Genomic DNA, 21,736 nt, shown 5'->3' with positions numbered 1-21,736 from the left:
ATTTAATCTAAATGTAAATTTACTATCAAACACATCAATATTATGAAGTTTTGAAATGCAAACAACAATAATCCTTTCAATTCCTTGCAGCACAAAAGAACAACTTGGAAAGCAATGATATGTAATGTAACTTTTGTGCCTCTATGCTATAAACATTGTGAAGCTCCCAATCTAGATAGGCTTCGATCATGATGTAATGTGTACATTATTGATTTCACTTCTATTGGTCTAACAATAGGTTACTTTTAGATGCATGTGATGGCTGAAATATGACCGAGTTTATTTTCGGAGCAGTAGGAGCAGAAAATGACATTCTCTTGTACCTTGATGCATTAGAATTTGGGTAAATTGTCTTGGTTGTGTATGGCATATCTCCACCTAGATTTAAGTCCAAACCGGCACTTTGGGCCTCATCATGATTTTCTCTTAGCCCATTACCAGCATAAGCTGTGAGGGCAGCTGCTAATATAGCAGATTGATATTTTGGGGTAGCAGTGATTGCTTTGGATGCAGCTACAATGGAATCAGGTAAAGATTGCTTAGAAACTGCATGGTTGGTAATGTTATTAGATCGACAAAGATGTCCCAGGAATGGTTGTTTTCCAGTGTTCATATGGGAACCGTTAAGGTTTCTATTTGGGGTGATCAATCCCTCATAGTTGAAGTAATCACCATAACAAGGTGAATGTAGCACACTAGATTGCAAAGGAGAGAAAGTACTCGAGGGAAAATCAACATTGGTTGATGAATATTTTGGTATGAAAGACAAGCTTGGGGTGAAATTTCCAATGTGAGGTGAAGTTTGAAGAGTGGCAAGGTCAAGAGTGACTGTGGGGTGAGAACTAGAGGTAGAAATAGAGGAGCTGTGGAAGAATAAGTGTGGTGATTTTGAAACATGGTGACAGCTTGATGTGAAATTTAGGGCATTAAGGTTATAAAGAACATTAGAATTGAGGAGAGGGACAGTATCTGAATTGAGTAGTCCTAGTTGTGTGGTCAATGAAGGAGATTGAAGCATGGAAGCAGCAGCAGAAGTTGTGTAGGCCATGGTAGTGGCTGAAGTAGGAAGAGGGTGGTTGTGAGTTCCTTCGTAAGTGCTAATCAAGATTGACATGTCTTCAGCACATCTTTGAACCTGAAAATTTGAAGCAAGTAATAAGGTTTAATCATTTAATCAATGAAAAAGGATAAAGTTGTTTATAGAAGTTATTGGGTAATGGTTGTGTGCAACAATTTCATTCTGACCTATTCTCTTTTGTTACCTTAGACAATCCACTAGAAAATTTTGTATACCTGTTTTTTCACAGGACAGGATGGAGAAACAGTGCATCGATAGTATGCTCGGGGACATGGATTCCCTTTTGCTATTTTCTGTCCATATTTTCTCCATTGGCAACCATCATTCATCTGTACAAAATTTCAACCAAGTAGGATTAAAAGAAAACATTGAAATTTATTAAATGGTATATTAGTAAGACAAAATCTGGATGCAATTTTTAGTATCTTTTATAATCCAAGTAAGAATCTATCTCAATACCTACAAATTATAGTTTGTATTAAATGTCAATAATGGTTACCAAGCTAAGCCTCTCACAACATGTTGACAAAGATGAAAATAGAAAGACAAAAAGAAGAAATCAATGTTTAATATTTTCAATACATTAAGTTTAATCTATTATTAATTAGGAGTGATAAGGTGACTTAGTGATAAAGTTAGATGGAAAGATGAGAGAAATAAAAAAACAAAACTAACCGTAAGATTATCACATCTTGCTCTGATACAAACCCTAGCCTTCTTGACTTCAGCATGTTGAGAAGCTTCACTTTTATCCCAAGTTCTCATTGTCTTGAGAACTTTACTGGGTGGCCATATCTCTCTGAGTTCCTCTTCCTTCATTTCCCCATCACACCTACTTTCAGTGCTTTGATTTTGTATAGCTGAAGGGTCAAATCGTATACCTAATCCAAGTGAAAGTCCTTCTTTCAAATCCTCATTTTCTCTACTATTTTCAGTTCTAATCTTCTTCTCATGTTTACCTGTAGATGAAATTCCAAGAGAGAGGGAAACAAGTTCACTTTCTTCATCACTAGTTGAATCATTTACCAGCCTTACCAATGAAAGTTCTCCAACCTCTCGCATTTCCCTTTCAAGCTTATGATCCTGCATGTTGTAACAGATCAAAGACCTAAGACAAGCTATAATTAGCAAGTGTGTGTGTGTATATATATCTCTTCCACACCTTTGCTGTGTGATGTGAAGTAGATGAAAAATTCAGTGTTATTATTGGTAGGATAACCAGGCACTTAAACTTAATACACAGCATGATGGAATGGTGCAATGAATTACGACATACACTAATATTGTACGTTGAAAGTTGAGGAACAAGTTATTATTATCAATCCATCCATTCGTGGCAACTGTGATTCTTGTGTCACTGAGATTATTAAATAAAGAGTTCATGATTATTACCTTTATTAGTCAACGTAAACATACTCATCAATATTTACAGTGAAACATAGCAAAGCCAAATAATTCTTCGTTTGTACTTACAAACCAGAATCAAAAAAGCACAAACCTACAGTTTTCTGCTTGAAAAAGTCCTAAATGTTCACTTTTTCAATGCAATTTTTCTTTATCTACTCAAGTATTAGTTCTCTTGTGGACACATGTAGGAGAAAAGGAAGGTGCTGAAGAATTTGGCCGAGATTTGGGCGTAAGTATAATCATTGAACTTGGAAAGACATGCTTTTCGTTTTTCACGTTGGATTGAGTAAGAATATAAGTACATTAACTCTGACCACTAACTTCATGGCACTAAATCATGATTAATTCAAATATATACCAGACTTACAGTATAATATTTTATCTGAAAATCATGGCTGCTGTTAAGTTTCTTTGTAAAATGGAAAAATTAGGAAGAAAATAAAGCTAATTAAGAAACATGTGCCAAACGTCCAACTAATTGCAATTTAAATTCATGATTTATATTAGTATAAATTATATTATTTTGTTTACAATTTTAAACTTTTTCGTGACTAAGGTTGTGCTTAATAAAAATGTGATGGGTAGCTATATGAAACAAAATAAACGACAAAAGAATTTGCTAGTGCGGAAGAAAAATTATAAGAAAATGATTTTTTTTCTCTTGAGTGTTTTTTATAATATCTAATTAGCTAATTCGTAACGATTAAAAAATTTGATTAGTTTAGTTTAGTTAATATAACTAAATATCTATCATTAAATTAGTCGTTTACAAATACTTAAAATTAACGTACTTATTTTTATAAAAAAAAAAATAGAGAAACATCTTAAATTAATTCTTGTCAAACAAAATCAATATCACTTTTCTTATATCTCAAAAGCTTCGAAATAATATATCTTTTAAAAACAAAACCAACTTCCGACGTCATGATTATTCCCTCTCAAAATAGATCATGAGTTCCACTAACATTTTTTTGTTGGACAAACAATATGAACCCATTTAAATTTTAATGTGGTTTATCGGAAACATAGCATTTGGAGAATTATTAGAGCTTCATCAGAGATTTCAAAAAGAAATCAAAATAGTTCTTCCTCTCCCTCAATGTAAAAGGAAAGAGAATGCACAGAAACATTTAAACAAGACAATACAGTATATTCTTAGAAAAAGAATTGTTGTTTCCTATACCTGTTCGCCATCCGAACATTTCGAACTTATCAGATATTAGAATAAATTTCCCAGTTAAGAGAAACCAGTATTGGTATAGCATTGTTAAAAATACCAGTGGTTTTTTCTTAAAAAGCTTATCAATTAATATACTCTTTCAAAATATGAAAGTTTAAGCGAAATATGTGCCAATTGATATTTTCTTATTTAGTCTAGTTTAACTCATCATTTTATAAATTTTGGCTGAAATCAAGAATCTTTATGACTCAACCTAGCTCTTTACCTTGTCATTCATGTTTGTGTTCAATGATCTTCTCAAGTATACTCAAATATGTCCTCTCACTAACACACCATCAGAAGCATGAGATAATTGACTCAAACATTGGGAAACTAGGCCAGTCCTTGTCAAAGTGAAATAAATGGACAACAACACAATCACTCAATTCACATTTATGATTATTAAACTTAACATTTAATTGATGCTTTTAAGAACTAAAGCTAGCATGCATGCACCATCTCAGAAATTCTATATTTATCATTGACTTCTACTTCATAACAGAGTCATAATGAAACTGGAAAAGTAACATTAACGAAAACTTCAAATTGCTAATCATAAACATCAGAAACACCACAAATGAATAAAGAAAAAATCACCTTATTGCTAACTTCATTGCTAACTTCCATGGAGTATTCTTGCCAAACAAAAAGGTACAAACTCTTAATGGATCAATGTTTTCTTCCTCTCAACACAATATAGGACTGGCTTTGTTATATACTGAAGCCAACAGTTTTGACTTCGATAATATAAGCTAAAATTTGAATGGTGTTGCCAGCCTCACGTCAAGAGCGTGTAAAGAACAAACAGTGATCTTTTTTTATATATATTTCTGTGTATTAGTTGATTTCTTATACATATGATTAAAAGAATGAACATTATATAATTCAGCATTTCAACTCTAATAACAATGGCTAATGGCTATGTAATTAGTATTTTAGACATCAAATAACAGTAGATTTGAAGATTAACGTCCCAAAAATGCCGACTTGAGTCAAAGTTCACCTGCCATGTTTCTCATCAACCTTGAATATGGTGATTTTGTGTGGGTCCTCAATTTCGGTGCCATTTTTATATTTACACCTTCCTTTCTTTTTACCACCATAAAGTCATATATTTCCGACAAATTCCCCATAGCAAGGTTGTATTTATACTTTTGTACTTTCTTTTAATAAAGAAAAGACACAAATGAAACTTTATATATATATATATGTCCACTATAAAAATTAAGAACCCTTCCTTTAAAATTGTTATTAGATATTATTCAAAGCATTCTTTATATACATAATTAAGAATAAATAATTCCTAATGTCATGCGTAACTGCTATCATGGCTGCATTTATATGCATGGCATAGTTTTTTGACTATATAATAGTTTATAAAACCTTAGATATGCAGCAGGAGAGCGTTTGGTTGGTGTTCATTGCGTTCCATTTCTTGCTCAAAGGGTCAGTTAAATTTAGATGCTTTCTTTATGGTTGGTTAACTACTCATTAAAGATGTGTCATTTCAAATGTTTAAACTCAGTCAAGAGGTCATATAACACTTGACACACCCCAATACGTTCATATATAAATAGATGCAGACTAATAATATCATTAAAACAATGTTTTAAAATTTCAGAAAAGTCAGCTAAAATATAACAACATTTATTAAAATAATGTCTCTCGCATCATTTTTAGTTTGCTTAAGAAGGTTGAATGTACCCAATATTAACATCATTTATTATGTATCTATCCTTATTATACATGTCTCAGTATATGAAGAATATGAGCTATGTCAGACCATTTGTATACTTTATCAGAATTCATTTAACACAAACAAAAAAACTTTAAAATGTTTCAGAAAAATTGCAATCAGATACAGTATTTCGAACCCTTTGAAAATCCTGTTTTGGTTTGTAAATGTCTTTTAAATTAGGATTGACCGAAAAATGGTTGTGTCTGCAGAATGTACATCCATTGTGTAGGTCTAATGACCCAAGTCATCCAACCTACATGTTACTGTTACTGTTCCTATTTATTAGTATTTGTTTGTTTTCTTCGAACTAATGACCAACGTTTTCATTGTATAGCAATTATATCATGGTCCACATGGCATGAGCAGCAAAACTAATACTTTATTTCAACGATCGAGGTCTTAGTTACAAGCACAAGTCCATTGAAAGCTATTCCTACCTTTGAAGGGTCATTTCTGCAGGCAGCAGCTATATGCTAAGCAGTGAAAATCCAGCTTTCAGTCACCAACTTGACACGTTTTGTGGGAATTTAAGGGCCGGCAAGGCAATTATACACACAATACATTAATCAATTATTGACTATATCTCATGGATTCTAATTGGTATTTCAGTGTGTTATCTGTGTTGTGTCTATTAACTTAACTTAAAGCTTGTTTGAAAATATTTTAGGTCTTGAAACTTCAAAGTATAGGTTGGGAAGTATAATATAGTTTTAACTGAAGGTTAATAGTCATGGACCAAAGCCCTGTTATTGTCCATAGGCATGACTCTAGTAGAAAAAACCTTGCCCGTTTAGTATTTTATTTAAGCCAAAATAAGTAGAATTTTATTTAAGTGATATTCACTCAGAAAAATCATTGAGTTACCAAAACCAAAGTTCTACTGTTTATATATAAATGAGAAATTTTGATGAGTTAAACAAGACACTCTCACAATATTTAAAACTCGCTACTATTTTTTATACAAGGGCTCGAGTTTTGTTCTTTATTATTTTAAAATTATTTTTCTGTCTTTTTACAAATTTTTACATCTGATTTGTTTATATTTTATTAATGTATTTGGTTTAATATTTAAAAAAGTTATCGATATGCTAAAACTTTAAATTTTTTAAGATATAAAAGAGAAAATTAATACAAATATATTAATTTACTAAACAAGTAAGTGTATAGTATTCAAAATCTTCACATAAAATGAGTTAAGATGAGGTTGAAAGTAGATTCACCTTTAATTAACCTTTAAATATTTTAAAATTGAATGAGTACTTAAAATATTCTAAATTACAAATTGATTCATACATATTTTACATTAATTATAAATTAGTGTTTAATTATTTTTTATTATAGGTTTAATATCACTGTTGGTCCCTATTTTCATCAACTTTGTTCGATGTGGGACTCATTTTTTTTAATGTTCAATGTAGTCCCTTATTTCGTAATTTATATTCAATTTGGTCATTTTCGCTGACGCGTTTAAATTACTAACGGTGCAAATTTCATGTAAAAAAAATGGAATGACCTGTCACTCATCTCGCCACATCATCACCATATTCTCCAAATCAGAAACCCCAATTTTCCTTCCATCAGCACGTCATTATGCACCAGACTCAGGCCATCATCTTCTCCACGTGAACTAAAGAATTCCAACTTCACAAGAACCTACAAAGTGAAATCCCAAAAATCACAAACCATTGAACCTGTAGAAAACCCAGAATTCTCAAATTTGCTTCGAACATTAACCCTAGTTTGCGCAACAATCCCAAATCTTTTTGAACCAAACCCTAACTCGCTCAAATCATGTTCAACTCCTAAATCGTAACAGAGTTTCTTCATCGCAATAGGTTGTGCAACATATATCATCTTTCTCGTGCATCATCATCAACACAAATCGCAAAAGCCCAATTCACGATGAACCCCTCATTCGCGAAATTGAACCTCTTCCGTGAAAACCTGTTTAAATCTCAAATTGCACCACCATTGAACTTGTTTAACCTCCATGGATGACGCAAAACCATCTGCAAGGAACAAAACCCTCAAATTGTTTTCCATTAAATCACAAAAACCTACAGAAATTAGGGTTTTTGATTTGGGGAAAATGATGATTACGGGGTGAGATAATGATGTGAGTCAGCCATTGATAGCATTATTGTGTGACAACTTTATTTTTCTTACGTAGAATCTACGTCGTTAATGATTTAAACGTCTTCAGCGAAAAGAACCAAATTGAACATAAATTACGAAATTAGAGACTACATTGAACATTCGAAAAAATATGAGTCCCACATCGAACAAAGTTTACAAAAAAAGGGACCAACAGTGATATTAAGCCTTTATTATATGCAACTTAATTGTAAGGGTGGGACTTAACTTGATCCAATTTGACTTGGGTTCAGTTTGACACCGGTCTAAGTAAATTTTGCATGAGTTGGCCCAACCCAACTAGATCTTTCTTGACATGGGCCCAAAAAACCTCATTTAACCTTAACCTAATCTCAGCTTAGACCAAACTTGGTTTAACCTTAATCCAACCTGACTTGAGCTCAACCTAATCAGACAAACTCTTCTTTAGGCTCCATTTTTTTTACTTGTCCTAACCTAGACTAGTCCCTACCAACCTCAAATAGGGGTTCGTCAAGACCATACCCAAATTGACCTAAGTTCAACCTAACTCAGTCTCATTTTGACATAAGACAAACCCACACTAGTTCAACTTAACTTAGGTCCTACTCAACCTAATTTAGGTATGACCCAACCCATCTTAATTAAGGTTAGCTCGACCCAGTCGAACAACCTTATCTAATTAAGCCTAATTTGACATAATATTTCATCACTAGGCCCCAATCTAACCTAGTCTTGATTTGGGTTAAGCTTAGACAAACTTGGCCTAGTAGTGGTCTTGCTTAACTCAACCTAACTAAGTGATAACTCTCAGTATTTGCATATTTTTCTAGGTTAAAATTATTTTCTTAAGTTTCTTTAGTCTTTAATTCTTTAGAAATATAATAGTTAAGTGTAAAATGGTAAAAATATCTTTTAAATAAAAATTTGGTTAAATTTCTCTTTTTAGGCAAATAAAATAGGTTTTTAAGTAATTAGATTCTTTTTAGAAAAATATTTTAGAAAACAAAGCAAAAATAATTTTTAGAATAGGTTATATTTTTTAGTAATTTTGGTTTTAGCTCTTTAATTCATTTTATTTTGTAGGTTTTTGGGCTGAAGTACATTGAGCCATTGGTTGAAATTGGGCTGGTCTGCCTGCACTAGAAATCTGTTGTGCTTCAACAATTTATTTGGCTGATTCTGATTGAGATGTGGAGATTGGGACGCTGCCTGGAGCTGATTGTATCAAAAGAGTTGGGGCGCTGAATTGGGCCTGTGTCTTAGTGTGACGACGCCGTTTTGGAGAATGTCTTACTGCCGCCTTAGGGGTCTTCGTATCACAACTCTCATTAGGAAGAAAACACTCTCGAGTGAGAAAAAAAAAGGAGAGGAAACACCCTTGATTTAGGGCTTCAAGTGAAGAGAGCTGAGGAAGAGGAGCTTCGGCATTTACCCAATGCTCCAAACGTCACTGACCGAAGATGACCCTGGACCGAGAATGAAGCACGCAACCCTGCAAAGAAGCTGACCGGTGGAGATGGAAGATGACCAGAGCTGCCACGTGGAGGACGAAGCTCAAAAGCGTAGTGAGAAAGTTTTTCCCTTTTCCCGCTCTCATTTTCTTTTTCTTTTCAGACCCTATATAAAGGGGCTTTTGCGATGTAAATAGACACTTAGACACTTTACTTTCAGTTTACAGTTCTCCATTCTTTAGATTAGGATTTTACTCGCTTTTCTTAGAGTAGAGATACTGTTCTTGATTCTGGATTTCACTGATGAGATTCATGGAACTGTGACAATCTGTGAGCTCCTCATTCGTTGATCTCTGGTATAGTGTTTGTAATTTTCCTTTTTCATATTAATAAAATTCGATTTCGTGTTTTCCTTTTATTCTTGTTTGTTGTGTTGAGATTGTTCTGTGATTTTGATGTCTCCAATGGTTTTGTTTAGAAAATGATTTGGATTCTGTATATCTGCAATTTTATGATTCCTTTTGGAATCAAATGACTCCGTAGTGAGCATTCTTTATCGAGATGTCGTCTCGAGCCAGAGATGAGTCCAATGCATAAAAATTGATTCAAATTTGTGTTTCTTGAATTTGTTTGTGAATTTTAGATTGATGAATAGGCTAATGAACCTTGATTGGAAAAATGAGTGGAAAGAGTCAATTTAAAGTTCTGAAATATGAACTAGAAATACCTTGGATTTGGATTCACAATATCATGATGTCTTCTTGAGAACTCTAAGCACTCTTTTATTCATATCAATGTACATTCACCTATGAAATCAATTTCGTCTTTGCTTTTGATAGTGATAGTTGAAGTTCAGTTTGAGTTTTGATGTTCCAGTTGTTTACGTTGAGTATTTTAGAATTTATGATCTGCTTTACTTCTGTTTCAGCCTTTACATTCTTGTTGATATAATGCTTTTCAATCTTGAGTTTTAAGTTCTTTTCAGTTTGGTTTTATTTTCTTTATCTTAGGTTTTATTTCTTTATTTTCTTTCTTCTTTTATTTTAAACAGATTATAGTTTTGCTTTTCTTAATTTTTTTTTAATTTCTTTTCCCCACCTTGTTTTTATAGTTAAGTAGTAAATAATTACAAGAATTAACTTTACACTCTGAAGCTTAATCATAGTTGAGTCCTTGGATTGATCCTTGGTTATCCCTCTACTACATTAGTGGGGAAACTGAGTTTGTTGGCTTTGATGCGACTAAAAGCGAGTTTAACACTAAGCTAACATAACTAAACTTAGGCTTAGATCGATTTGTCCTAATCAAGTCAGATCTAACATTGTCCAACAAGGGTTTGACCTAAGTTAGGCCTGTCTCACCCAATCTAACATGGCTTAATTTGAATTTGGCCCAATTCGCACTCTACTCATTTCAGCCAAATTTATTTTCAACTCAACTTAACATGAGGTAGGTTCAACCTAACTCAGTTTGACCTAGACCTAGCCCAACTTTCCCTAACCTAGACCCGACCTGACCTAGGCTCAATCTAACATGCTTTACATGGTCCTAGCTTGACCTGACCTGATCCATACTAACCTTAGCCTAACTAGATATGAATTGGGCTTTTCCCGACTTGAATTGACCTAGCCCAACCTAACTTGGCTTAAATGGGTTTAGCCCAAATTGGCTCAACATGAGTCATGCTCATCTTAACCTATCTTGACTTGGTTGAAAATGGATTCGTTCCGATTTAACCCTTTCCTAACCTGAGTCAGCACGAGTTGGATCAAGCTCAACTTGGACTAACATAAACTTAGTTCATTTTAAGCAAACTGGACTTGATCCTACTTATCCAAACCTGAGATTAACTTGGCATGGTCCTACTAGACTTAAAACTTGACATAAGCTTGACTTGACCTTATCCATACTGATCTAGGTTTGGATTTGCATTAAGTAAATGTCTTTCATATGCGAAAAGAAAAATTAAGTAAACATTTTTTTTTCATTTGTAAATAATACTTTTTACTTAAAAAATATTCATAGATTGGACCTAACCCAACATTTTTGTCATATGAACTTATCTAATGTGAACTTTTCGTTATTATGATTTTGTTTACCCTAACACGTGTAAGCTAAGATCAGATTTTATATAAAGTTAACCAAATTGACAAGTTTAACATTAGAATAATTATAACTAATGTATACTTCTTTTATATTAAGAAAACATTATTAGACTATAATTTTAAATTTATTTTAAAATACTCTTAAAATATAATATTTTAAAGGTTAAACCTTGAATATTACATCATGAATTATTAATATAAATACTTTCACTAACTAGTATGTGATTTTAATTAATATACTTAAACATTTTATTAATCTATATTAAATATAATAAATTTATTTTTCTCTTTTAAACTTGTGGAGAAATCAAAATCTTTCTTCAAATTCTTTAAAGAGTAAAAAAAGGATGATAAGTATGAAGATATGTTTCAAAATATATATAAAAAAATATTTATTTCCTGCCAAAACTTATAAGTTTGTCATCTCACTTCAACAATAGTGTCGTACTTAGCATTGTCCAACTTTGTTATAAGCTCGGTGCCTCACTATTTCACTAGACTCTACAATCGGAGTAAAGAGCAATATCACGTCATTAAGAAATTGGTCTAAGCACTTATCTTCGGGTTTGAGGCTCCAACAGTATTTCCAAACATGGTCTCTTGAGTTGCCTAAATTTAGATTAAAGTTTGAGAGAAAATGTTGAATTTGTTAGAAAATGACACTTATTTGTATATTTCTCAATATGTTTCTAGTGTGTATTTTCATTTCATTAAGCCTTACAATTTATAGGACTAACATTAGGTCTTTCATCTATAGACCATAATGTTTCCAATTATTACAAATCAAACATTATAATGACTATAAAATATAATAAAGATATTTCCTAACTCTTCTTCTCCCAATGCAATAATCATTGTTTATTTATCTAATAACACCTAAATTTAAGTTTATTTCTACAAAACTCACTCATAAACTTAAAGTTTTCCATCTTTCGTTCTGATCATCTTTTTGTATTCATGAAACATTATTGTAGGCAGTGGTTTCATGAACATATTAGCTATTTGCTCTTTCCTCCCTACATGTTCGAGTTCCACGCTTCCAATCTTTACCTTTTTCCGGATAAATTGAAATGGAATGTCTATGTGTTTGCTCCTTTCGTGGTTGGCTAGGTTCTTGGATGTTGAGATTGTTGATAGGGGAAAACTGGCTTAGCTAAACCTACAATCTCAGAGTTTTTGGTTTTTTATGATGACAACATAATTAATAACACATGTGTTGTTTATGTGTTACATGTTCTATTGCTTACATGCTATATGTTTTAATCATTGTGTAAATTTGTTTAAAGCATTGAGAACATGATTGTGTTGATACATTGCATTTCACTGTGCTATATAATTGATTTTATTAGTGAATGCATGTCTGATGTTTTATAAAAGGAAAACCACAAGCACTTATGTTGAACTTTTAATTGTGTGGCAAAACAGTTGTTTTAAGTCGACTTCATTATGAAGTGAGTCGATTAAAACTCGTGGCTTTGCACAAACCATTTTCAAAGTGTGCTGTGAGATTTTTCAAAGTGAAAGTTTTTCAAAACTTTGTTTAACTGTGTTACATAGTCAATTACATGCAACGTGCATTCTACTAAGTCTGTTACTGTTTTGAAATTCTGTTAATGTTTGTATTAAATGGTACAATGGCTATATTTTTAAATATTTTGACCAAGCATTAAATGAGATTCGACTGCATTAATTGTACATTCAATTAACTGCATTGATTGCTGCTAACTGCTTTAACTGAATTGCTATATTCGACTGCATTAGTAGCTTAGTCGATAAAATGCGTCAGAAGTGTGAAAATCTATAAATAGACGCAAATTGGAATTCTGTAAGAACTTTTGTGAATCTAAAAGTTTGTGATATCTTTTGCAGAAAGTGTATTCTTACAGAAAGAGAGAAAGAGCTCCAAGAAACAAGAAGTGATCGTGGTGATCATCTGCTTGTGGATTCTTGAAGAGCAAATTAACTGCACTTACAAAGGTTGATCATATCTGCACATTGGGTGTAACTGAGAGATCAGAGGCTACAATCTTGTGAAGATTGGATTGAGGTTCCTGTTGTGATTACAAGAAGAAAAGTGTGTTGCGTTCTTGACTTTGAGGGTGACTCAAAGGGTTTAGACTACAAGAGAGGGGATTATTGCTGCTTGTCTGTTTGTATATGCCTATATTTTTATTAGAGGGTTAGAGAGGTGTTTTATATTTTTGACGTGAGGTCGTTATAAAAGCCTTGTTGTAAAAACATTAATCATTATAATGCATTAGCTTCCTATGGTTGGAAAGACACTGGATGTAGGCTTGGCCGAATCAGTATAAAAACTTAGTGTTTGATCTTTCTATCCCTGCACTCTTTTATTCAGTCGACTTCCTACTGTATTCAATCGATTTAATTTTTGCTGCATAAACAAATCGTTTTCCTTGAGTTTCAAGAAAGCTTTTAAAGGCATTCCACTTTGCGAAAAAGATTTAAAGAAAACTTTGTTTTTACATTTCACCAATTCACCCTCCTCTTGGTGTGAGAAATTAAGTCATTATATTTTCAATAATTGGTATCAGAGCAGGTTTTCATAAGATATTTGAAAAATAAGTCAATTATCTTTTTCTTTAAATCGACAGATCCTGAAAAATGGCTTTTAATTTTCAAACCTTTGGTGAAGGTGCATCCACAAATAGACCACCACTATTTGCTGGAGAAAACTATGCTTTCTGGAAAATTGGGATGCAAATCTTTCTTGAATCTGTGGATAAAGAAGTGTGGGATGCAACTCTAAATGGTCCATTTGAGCCAACTCATGTTGTTAACGGAAAAACTATTTTTAAAAACTTTTCTGAGTGGACTCAAGATGAGAACTGAAGAGCTCAATATGATATTAAGGTTAGAAATGTTATTGCTTCTGCACTAACCATGGATGAATTTTTCAGGATACCACAATGCAAGACTGCCAAGAAAATGTGGGAGTTTCTTGAGGTGACACATGAAGGACCAGATGAAGTCTAAAGAGCCAGAAAGAATTCTCTTATACAAAAGTATGAATTATTCAGGATGAAGGTTGGTGAGACGACCTATGAGGTACAGAAACGATTCACACACATAGTCAATCACCTCATGGCTCTCGGGAAAATGTTTGATAAAGAAGAAATAGACATAAAGATCTTGAAAAGCCTCAATAGAAGCTGGCAACCGAAAGTCACTACTATATCTGAATCAAGTGATCTTACAAGCATGAATATGGAAACCTTGTTTGGCAAGTTGAGAGAACATGAATTGGAGCTTGGAAGGCTAAAGGAGGAAGAAGAAATTGAAGAGAAGAAATCGATTGCTCTAAAAGCCACAAGCAAGAAAGCTACAAAGATTCATGAACCTGAAACTATTCAGATGCAGATATACCAAAAAAAGAAATGATGAATATGATGGTAAGAAAATTTGGCAGATTCATGAAAAATAAAAATTCTGCAACTAACAATGCAGGTTTCTCAAGAGAAGGAAAGAAGAATTCAAGAAGCAACGTTGTTCAATGCTATGAATGTGGAAAGGATGTTCATATCACGCCTGACTGTCCAGACTTGAAGAACAAGCAGGAAGAATTCTCCAAGTATCCTTGGCATAAGAACAGGAAGCAGAGGAAAGCTTATATTGCTTGGGAAAATAGTGATACAGATTCTTCCAGTGATGAAGCTTGAGATCGTGAAGAAGAATCAAATTTATGCTTCACGGCTGGCTCGGCACAATCTAATGATGACAGTGATGATGGCTTTGAAAATGAACCAATAGAAGTCAAGTATCACATGCTACTAGATGCATTTCAGGAAATTCATGTAGAGGCCATGTGACTTCAGTACAAGGTCAATCGATTATCATCTGAGAGAAGAGATTATAAATACAGAATTGATAATCTTGTGTAGGATAATGAAAAGCTTGAAAAAGATCTAGAAGAAGCTCTCAAATCTACAAAGACAGTAGAGACTAAAGTACAAATTATTGAGAAAGAGTGTGAGAATTGTCCTCTACATGTTAGAAAATTGAGTACTTAACCAGCACATTGGCAAAATTCACTCAAGGCAAAGAAAATCTTGATGCTGTGTTGATATCATCTGGAAGAGCTATCTACAGACAAGGTATTGGTTATAAGTTTAAAAGTAATAGGATAAACTCAAAGAAATTTATTGATCTGAGTAAACCTCCTACTAATGCATGCTTTTATTGCAATACACTTGGTCACATAGTAAGAAACTGCTATTTTAGAAATGTTGGTGTTCCAAAGGGAAGATACAAATGGATTCCCAAAAAACAACTTTCTGCTACTAAATAGACAGGACCCAAATTCAAATGGGTACCAGCGTCAAAACCTTTTAATTGTTGTGCAGGAAAGGAGCAGTAGTTGCTATAGTAGTACAGAATTCAAGGATGAGCTAACTTGATTACATCTAGTTTCTTGAGTATCTACAAGCGGTAACAATCATTTTCACATTGCATTATGTATGATATGTATCTGAATGATTGTTTGATGATTAATTGTTTGTTGATTGATTGAGATTGCTTTATGTGAAAATCAATTTTTATGACTTTTAATCGATTGGATTAAGTGTGGAATCAATTATGTTACTGTATGTGTGTTTCTGTTTTTAAATATGTTGTAAAACATTGATTGCAAAAGACGTTTTAATGCAAAGTTGTATTTGGCAAAGTTAATGTGCTTTATTGCCAACAAGAAGAATTTTGAGCAACGATAAAAAATTCCTTAAGTGCTCCAACGTTCAAAATTTAATGTTTTATTTTCTTTTATTGGTTTTATTCTCTCCTAGCTGTATAAATAGAGAGCTCTTCCTCCTTTCCAAAACACACCTAAATCAGTCTTCTCTCTTTCTTCTTTTTCCTTTTCCTCTTCTAAAATTATTCTAGGTTATTTTTATACTCCTTTGAGAGATCCTTGCTAGTTCTGAGATCCTTAGAAATTCTGAGAAGTTCCTGTTGTATCCTGGGGGACTTGCGCAACACACCGCGAATAAGTCCTTAAGGACAGTGACCCTACACGCCTCAAGAAATACTATTTTGTCAGCTTTTTACAACAACCTTAAGGACTTATGGCTGACATCAACAACATGCATTCGAAGAGACAAACCTTTGATTCCGGAACCCAAACAGTCTTCGCATAATCACTTCCGAACGTGTCAAGAATCGAGGTCTTCTCTGGACAGAACTTCCGATGCTGGCAAGAACGCGTGTCCACCCTTTCAGTCATGTATGGAGTTGTTGATGCTCCCAAAAGGTACGTACACAAACCTGATCACAAAAAGAAAAATAATTTTCTTAAATCTCGTCCCAATGAATCTAAACCCACCTGGCGTAGAGTAAGAAACGACAATCCTCCTAGGACAAAAATAGCCGAAGGAGATGACATTTTTGTTGCGGTCGTTTCTCAAGTAGACTTTGGTACTACCATGCATATTTGTGCAAACAGAACTGCCTTTACCTCTTACACTAGTGTAGGGGATGGAGAAGAACACGTCTACCTCGGTGATTTCAGAACCACTCATGTTCTAGGAAAAGGAAAAGTTCTTCTCAAACTCACATCTGGAAAGACTCTGGCCTTGAGTGATGTGCTACATGTGCCATCAATCAGAGTTAATTTAATCTCTGTAGCACTATTGGGAAAGGTAGGGGTTAAAGTATCATTTGAGTCTAACAAGATCATTATGACAAAAAATAATGTTTTTATGGGGAAGGGATATTGTGATCAAGGACTCTTCATTCTAAATGTTTTTGAAAATATTAATGAATCAAGTTCTTCTGCTTATATTGTTGATTCGTATGATATATGGCATGCTAGATTAGGTCATGTGATTATGTTTTGAAATTACAGCAACTAGGATTAATTAATATGCATGATAAACAAAGTAGTAAATGTGATATATGTGTAGAATCTAAATTAACAAAGAAAACATGTTTTTCTATAGAACGCCAAACTGAGTTATTAGAGTTAATTCACACTAATGTAGCTGATATGAAACAAACCATGTCTAGAGGAGGTAAAAATTATTTTGTGACCTTTATAGATGATTATTCTAGATACACCAAAGTTTACTTAATCAAACATAAAGATGAAGCATTTGATGTATTTTTAACCTATAAGGCAAAAGTAGAAAATCAATTGAATAAGAAAATTAAAAAGATTAGATCAGATAGAGGTGGTGAGTATGTGCTATTTAATGACTATTGTGTTAAAGAAGGAATTATCCATGAAGTGACCCCACCATATTCACCTGAGTCTAATGGAGTAGCTGAGAGAAAAACCCTTAAGGAAATAATGAATGTTATGCTTGTTAGTTCTGGTGCACCTGATAAACTTTAGGGAGAAGCCTTACTTACTACATGGTTTTTACAAAATAGAATACCCCATAAGAAAACCGGTAAAACTCCTTATGAGTTGTGGAAAGGTTACCAACCTAACCTTAAATATCTAAGAGTGTGGGGGTGCTTAGCTAAGGTGATGTTACCCGATCCTAAGAAAAGGAAAATAGGATCTAAAACCTCTGATTGTATGTTCTTAGTGTATGCTAAACATAGTGCTGCTTATAGATTTCTAGTTGTTAAAAGTAACATACTTGAGAAAAATTCTATAATGGAGACTAAAAATGCCGAGTTTTTTCAACATGTGTTTCCCTTAAAGGTTAGTGAGATGTCTCAACCTGTTGATGATAATGATAATATTAATACCATAAATGAGGATTTGAGAAGAAGCAAAAGACAGAGAAAGGAAACTTTCTTTGGAGATGACTTTTATACTTATCTTGTTGATAATGATCCAATAAGCTTTATAGAAGCTACTAGTGCTCCTGAGGCAAACCAGTGGGATAAGGCAATTAGGACTGAAATTGAATCAATTTAGAAAAACAATACTTGGACTTTAGTAGATTTGCCTAAAGGAGCAAAACCCATTGGTTGTAAATGGATATTTAAGAAAAAGTATCACCCTGATGGATCCATAGAGAAGTATAAGACAAGATTAGTAGCAAAAGGTTTTACTCAAAAATCCAATATAGATTACTTTGATATTTTTGCTCCAGTGACTAGGATTTCCTCTATTCGAGTGTTGTTAGCTCTAGCAGCTATCCATAAACTAGTGATACATCATATGGATGTTAAAACAACCTTTTTGAATGGTGATTTAGAGGAGGAAATTTATATGACTCAACCTGAAGGGTGTGTTGTACCTGGTCAAGAGGATAAGGTATGTCAACTCTTAAAATCCTTATATGGGTTGAAACAAGCACCAAAACAATGGCATGACAATGGCATGAAAAACTTGATAATGTGTTACTTTGTGATGGTTTTTCACCTAATGATGCTGATAAATGTGTATACTATAAGTTTGAAAGTGGTGATTGTGTCATTATATGCTTGTATGTGGATGACATGTTAATCTTTGATACATGCAATGAGATTGTCGCTAGAACTAAATTTTTTCTAGGATCAAAATTTGAAATAAAAGACATGGGTGAAGCCAATGTGATTTTAGGTATTAGAATCATAAGGAAGGGAGATAGTATATTACTATCTCAAGAACAATACATTGAGAAACTTCTTAAGAAGTTTGGGTTTTATGACTTAAAACCAGTTAGTACCCCTTATGATGCTAATTCTAAATTAATGAAAAATAAAGGAGCATCATTATCTCAGCCTCAGTATGCCCAGATAATTGGGAGTTTACTGCACTTGATGAGCTTTTCTAGACCTGATATTGCTTATGCAGTAGGTAGATTGAGTAGGTACACTCAATGTCCAAATCAGGAACATTGGGATGCACTTGCTAGGCTTATGAGATACTTAAGAGGTTCAATGGATTATGCCATTGAATATAGTGGATTTCCCGCTGTACTAGAAGGGTACAGTGATGCTAACTGGATATATGATTCAAATGAGAAAAAATCCACTAGCGGTTATGTATTCACACTTGGGGGTGGTGCGATTACATGGAGATCAGCCAGACAAACAATTATTGCAAGATCAACAATGGAATCTGAGTTTGTCGCTCTTGAGATGGCTGGTAGTGAGGCTGAGTGGTTGAAAAACTTCTTAGCAATCGGCAATAGCTATAACTAAAAACAAGAATTACAATGGAAAGAACAGGCATATCCAATTTAGACACAATTTGGTCAAGCAGCTGCTAAAGAGTGGAACCATTTCCATTGACTATGTGAAGTCAGAACGAAATCTAGTGGATCCTCTGACAAAACCCTTGGGAAGACAAATGATATTAGAAACATCGAGGGGAATGGGACTTAAGCCACTTGCAAACAAACAAGTGATGGTAACCCAACCTTTATGATTGGAGATCCCATGAATAAGGTTCATATGGGTAAAAACAAGTCACTTGTTAGTTCTTATAGCACTAAATTGATTTTAATCAATTATGTCCCTTCCTATGGTGTGTGTGAAAGTGCTAGAGACTGCATTATTGAGAGGCTAAACTTTGTCATTAAAATTCTATAACATGTTAGAATTTTATCTTAAAACAAAGTTTTTAATTATTTTCATATCCCTTATTGGTGGTGTATGATTTGCAGCATACACTTGATGAAATCACCTATATGAGTGTCAAGTGGGGCCGCTTGCATGAGATCTTGGCATGATCTCTAGAGCACTCATGAATACCGGACACGTGCATGGCTTAGTTAGCGCAACACAACGATAACAACAAGGATTGTGGAGGTGTATTGTGATTGAGAAACCTCTAACACATGTCAAGTGTTTTGGTTCATATAGATTGTTATACCAACTACACTATGTGTTAAGTATTTTAGTCTAAGACTGGTTCATATAGCTTGCTATACCAGCTCTGATGCATTATTACATCCTATGACACCCAGAATAAAAGTTTTTCTTTCTTTTAATGTTTGAACTATTTAAGTCAAAGACTTTTCTTTCAACTTTCTTTTGCAATAAGTGGGGATTGTTGTAAAACATTGATTGCAAAAGACGTTTTATTGCAACGTTGTATTTGGCAAAGTTAATGTGCTTTATTGTCAACAGGAAGAATTTTGAGCAACGATAAAAAATTCCTTAAGTGCTCCAACGTTCAAAATGTAATATTTTATTTTCTTTTATTGGTTTTATTCTCTCCTAGCTCTATAAATAGAGAGTTCTTCCTCCTTTCCAAAACACACCTAAATCAGTCTTCTCTCTTTCTTCTTTTTCCTTTTCCTCTTCTAAAATTATTTTGGGTTATTTTTATACTCCTTTGAGAGATCCTTGTTAGTTATGAGATCCTCAGAAATTCTGAGAAGTTCCTGTTGTATCCTGGGAGACTTGCGCAACACACCGCGGATAAGTCCTTAAGGACAATGACTCTACACGCCTCAGGAAATACTATTTTGTCAGCTTTTTACAACAAAATATGTTGTCATACAAAAGTCGAGTGTGGACATAATGAAATCGATTTGATATCTCTGTTTTTGGGCTTTTTGTATTTGAAAATTTAAATAAGGGCCTATTGGTTATTTGTTCTTTTGCGCCTTTATATATGTATACCACGACTAGAGTTGTAACACACAAAACCTTAGAAAATTTTGTGAAAGGTGATTCGTGAATTCTGTGAAAATGGCATCATCTTCCTCGTCTAGGCGTACCAAGAACATTTCTCCATCCGAAAGAAATGCAAGTCCTTCAAGGTGGATCAGTGACAGCGAAGCTAGAGAAAGGTTTATGTATTGGATGAAAGTTAAAGATGTTGTTCCTCACAAGTCAATTGAGTTATCTCTGTTCAGGAATGAGGGATTCATATTTCCAAAAAAGCTTGGATATCAGGGTCTATCTACATGTGTGGATGTAAGTATGGGTGTGGAGGTGTGTGTGAGTGGGTGGGTGGTTTATGTGTATGTGTGGGTGTGGATGTATGTGGGTATGCGTGTGTGTGTGGATGTATGTGGGTGTGTGTGTGTTATTCTCTTACTCCTGATTATCATATAACCCTTTCTTTCTTTTTTCTTTCAGTACAAACCTTTTCCTTTTCTTTTATAATTGTTTGGCTTGTTTTGTATCTATAAAATCTACTTATGTCCCAAAGTTATTTTCCTTCTTTTCACGATCTTTGTGCAGTTATGATCAAATGGTGTATTATCAATTATATTGAATCAAATAGTTTTTTGTTTCAATTTTTTGTTTGACTCTCAATTTCAAGTATTCAATTATGAAAATTTTTCATTTAGTAGGTAATATAAAAAAACTAATTCTTTATTCTCTTGAATCTTACTTTTTATTTTGTTTGGAGAATTTTTATTTTGTTAAAATAATTTTCATTATCTTTTCACTAGTTTGATATTTGAATAGCTTTATTAGATCTCTAAAGTTATTTTTCATTTTGTCATACCCGTAATTATACATTTATTTTTCTTTCTGCAATTTTATTTAGTGGTGCACCAAATTGCTTTCAAGACATTTGATCATTTTTACTTTTTTTAGTATTTTTATATGTTATTTATTTTAATCATGTAAAATACTACTATTTTGATGACTTTTATATAATTATTTTTATATTTGGTTTATTCTCATAAATGTAATTTTATCATTATAATTGTGTAAATATTTTTAATAATTTAATGTCATGGTTACAAATTTTGATTATTACAT

At 33.3% G+C, this 21,736-nt stretch overlaps 1 protein-coding gene across 1 annotated transcript; it reads right to left on the bottom strand.

Moving 5' to 3' along the window:
* Positions 1 to 77: 77 nt before the first annotated feature.
* Positions 78 to 4,399, bottom strand: LOC108327081 (WRKY transcription factor 72A). Its single transcript, XM_017560792.2, has 4 exons — positions 4,302 to 4,399; positions 1,754 to 2,161; positions 1,294 to 1,407; positions 78 to 1,135 (listed from the first exon to the last, which is right to left on the bottom strand). Exons 1-4 carry the CDS (start codon positions 4,329 to 4,331, stop codon positions 221 to 223), a joined length of 1,467 nt encoding a protein of 488 aa, XP_017416281.2. The 5' UTR covers positions 4,332 to 4,399; the 3' UTR covers positions 78 to 220.
* Between the last annotated feature and the right edge of the window lie 17,337 nt (positions 4,400 to 21,736).

The sequence above is a fragment of the Vigna angularis genome, chromosome 1, assembly GCF_016808095.1.
Source record: "Vigna angularis cultivar LongXiaoDou No.4 chromosome 1, ASM1680809v1, whole genome shotgun sequence".
In the NCBI taxonomy this organism is placed as follows: domain Eukaryota; kingdom Viridiplantae; phylum Streptophyta; class Magnoliopsida; order Fabales; family Fabaceae; genus Vigna; species Vigna angularis.
Note: the sequence above shows the minus strand (reverse complement) of the source record. Positions and strands in the feature narration are given on the sequence as shown.

Coding starts and splice junctions, on each gene's coding strand:
- LOC108327081 (XM_017560792.2), bottom strand. CDS start 4,331: ATGGAAGTTAGCAATGAAGTTAGCAATAAG. Junction 1,408..1,753: donor CAAGATGTGATAATCTTACG/GTTAGTTTTGTT, acceptor AATTTTGTACAG/ATGAATGATGGTTGCCAATG. Junction 1,136..1,293: donor CCTGTCCTGTGAAAAAACAG/GTATACAAAATT, acceptor TCAAATTTTCAG/GTTCAAAGATGTGCTGAAGA.